The 2,462-nt window shown below is 40.2% G+C and overlaps 1 protein-coding gene across 1 annotated transcript; it reads left to right on the forward strand.

The window, feature by feature from the left end:
* The first annotated feature begins 477 nt into the window (after positions 1-477).
* Positions 478-1,596, forward strand: LOC137619077 (protein FAM200C-like). The gene has a single exon (XM_068349273.1). The coding sequence runs from the start codon at positions 478-480 to the stop codon at positions 1,594-1,596; it is 1,119 nt and encodes a 372-aa protein (XP_068205374.1).
* The last annotated feature ends 866 nt before the right edge of the window (positions 1,597-2,462 follow it).

The following is a 2,462-nucleotide window of genomic DNA, read 5'->3' on the forward strand; positions in this document are numbered from 1 at the left end:
GAGGTCCAATGTACTATTATCTGGGCAGTCAAAGGACACAACGAGTCTCTAATGGTAGTATGTCAGTAGGTGGCTGGTGCCTTGGCCAACCTACTAGAATTAATCAGTGGTTCTTAACCTGGGGGTCGTGACCCCCGGGGGGGTCGTTCGGGATTTCTTAAGGGGTCAGAAGGGTTCTGGAGAATAATTAATTTTTCATATACATTATACACGTATTTGAAATAGCCAGTAGGGCTTTTACCAGTTTGATGAGTACAACACTGGTCACAAGATGGGTGGTCTGCTGCACATTAACCATAGCCAGTGTTACCAAAATAGCGTTAAATTCCCATTATAGCTCCAGCGTTGGAGGTTTCATACAGAATTGCTCTAAAAATTGCTAAGACCAAGAAACCTCATAATATTGGCGAAGACTTGATTAAGCCTTGCATTCTGGAAGCAACGAAGGTAATTCTTGGAGAACAGCAGGCAAACAAGATGAGGGCTATTTCCCTTTCGAATGATACAGTCAGTAGTAGGATCTTGGACATGAGTGACGAGATTATGCTGCAAGTAGTGGCTGCTGTGAGGAGTAGCCCAGTCTATTCATTGCAACTGGACGAGTCAACGGATGTTGCTTCATGTTCCCAACTTATTGTTTATGTTCGTTACCTTGACGTGGACGTTATGAAAGAGGAGTACCTGTTCTCTGAACCACTGGCCACAGCCACTCGTGGAAAAAATATTTTCAAAATCCTTGAAGCCTTTCTCCTTAAGCACGAACTAGGTTGGGACGCACTTGTTGGAGTGTGTACAGATGCTGCTCCTTCTACGGCCGGCGGCAAATCGGGCTTCAAAGCCTTCGTGAAGAATGCCGCTCCACATGTCTCTTTCACTCTCTGTATTCTTCATCGGTATGCTTTGGCAATGAAGACTCTCCCACCTGGACTTCAAGAAGTGCTTACTGACGTTGTAAAGATTGTGAACCATATACGAGGAAGTGCAACAACTTCAAGGATTTTTAAATTGCTATGTGAAGAAATGGGTGTGGAATTTTCTGTTCTACTATTTCATACAGAGGTACATTGCCTCTCACGCGGCAAAGTTTTAAATCGCGTGCTACAACTTCGCGAAGAAATAACAATGCTGTTGGAACGTGGTCATACGGCAAAGGAGAATCTTCTTCATGAAAAGATGCAGGATGATTGTTTTGTAACAAAGGTTGCCTACTTGGCAGATTTCTTCTCGGAAGTAAATTCTCTGAATACTTCAATCCAAGGAAACGTTACAATGATGCACACTGCTAGGGACAAAGTGGCAGCGTTCAAGTCTAAGATTCAACTTTACCAGAAAAGAGTTCAGGACGGTGACATCACTTTCTTCACGGAGATGATGACTCTCCTGGGTTCCATGCCAGATGCTGAATGTAGTTTCCGTGAGGAGATCTCCACTCACCTTTTGGCAGTAAATGACCCCAACGAAAGTTACTTTCCAGGACTAAACGACCGCTGTATTGATGCGTGGATCTATAGACCCTTTTCAGTAAAGGATAGTGCCATCAGTGATACTGATGTTGCTGCTAAGGTAGAATTTTATCAAATTCGTGAGGATTCTTAGCTTAAATTCGATTTTGCCGAACAAGAGCTCCCAACATTTTGGGCAAAAGTGAAGGACTACTGTCCTATTCTCTCGATGCGTGCATTAACCATGTTGATTCAGTCCCCGTCAACCTACCGGTGCGAGGTTGGATTCTCAGCAAGGATTGCACTGAAAACAAAGGCATGCAATAGGCTTGTCATTGATGCTGACATGAGGTGTTGCCTATCGAACACTGGTCCTCGCTTTGATAGACTTATGGCTGCAAAGCAATTTCAACCATCACACTGAGTGAATGAGAAGTAGGTGCTAGGTTTTGTATGGTGTTGAATAGTTCTTTGGAATTGATAATTTTAGGACATTTGTAGAGGCTATGTAAGTGGAATTTTTCAAGGTTTTTGTTCTGTGGTGTTTCCAATAAAATTGTATAGGAGTAAACCATGGTCTTCCTGTATTTTTTTTTTTACTTGACCCTTTGACAAGGTTCATTATTTCCAAATCTATTATAGGGGGTCATAATAATACTCTGATTATTTCCGGGGGGTCATGGGATGAAAAAGGTTAAGAACCACTGTACTAGATGATGGAGTAATTGAACTGATGCTGCCAATAGAATAGGTTTTCTATAAGGTTGGAGAATGATTGTGGTCTAAGCATTTTGAACTACTACACTATGTGTAATATATATATATATATATATATATATATATATATATATATATATATATATATATATATATATATATATATATATATATATATATATGTATGTATATATGTGTGTGTGTGTATAAACATAATTTTAAGTTAGTGTAACCAGAAAAATCACCAATGCCTCAATAATGAAGCCTGGAAATTAGTATTGACATCTGTATTTTACACTTATA

The sequence above is a fragment of the Palaemon carinicauda genome, chromosome 25 (assembly GCF_036898095.1).
Source record: "Palaemon carinicauda isolate YSFRI2023 chromosome 25, ASM3689809v2, whole genome shotgun sequence".
Lineage (NCBI taxonomy): Eukaryota > Metazoa > Arthropoda > Malacostraca > Decapoda > Palaemonidae > Palaemon > Palaemon carinicauda.

What these genes read in the sequence shown, in the direction of transcription:
- LOC137619077 (XM_068349273.1), top strand. Translation starts at nt 478, where the DNA reads ATGAGGGCTATTTCCCTTTCGAATGATACAGTCAGTAGTAGGATCTTG.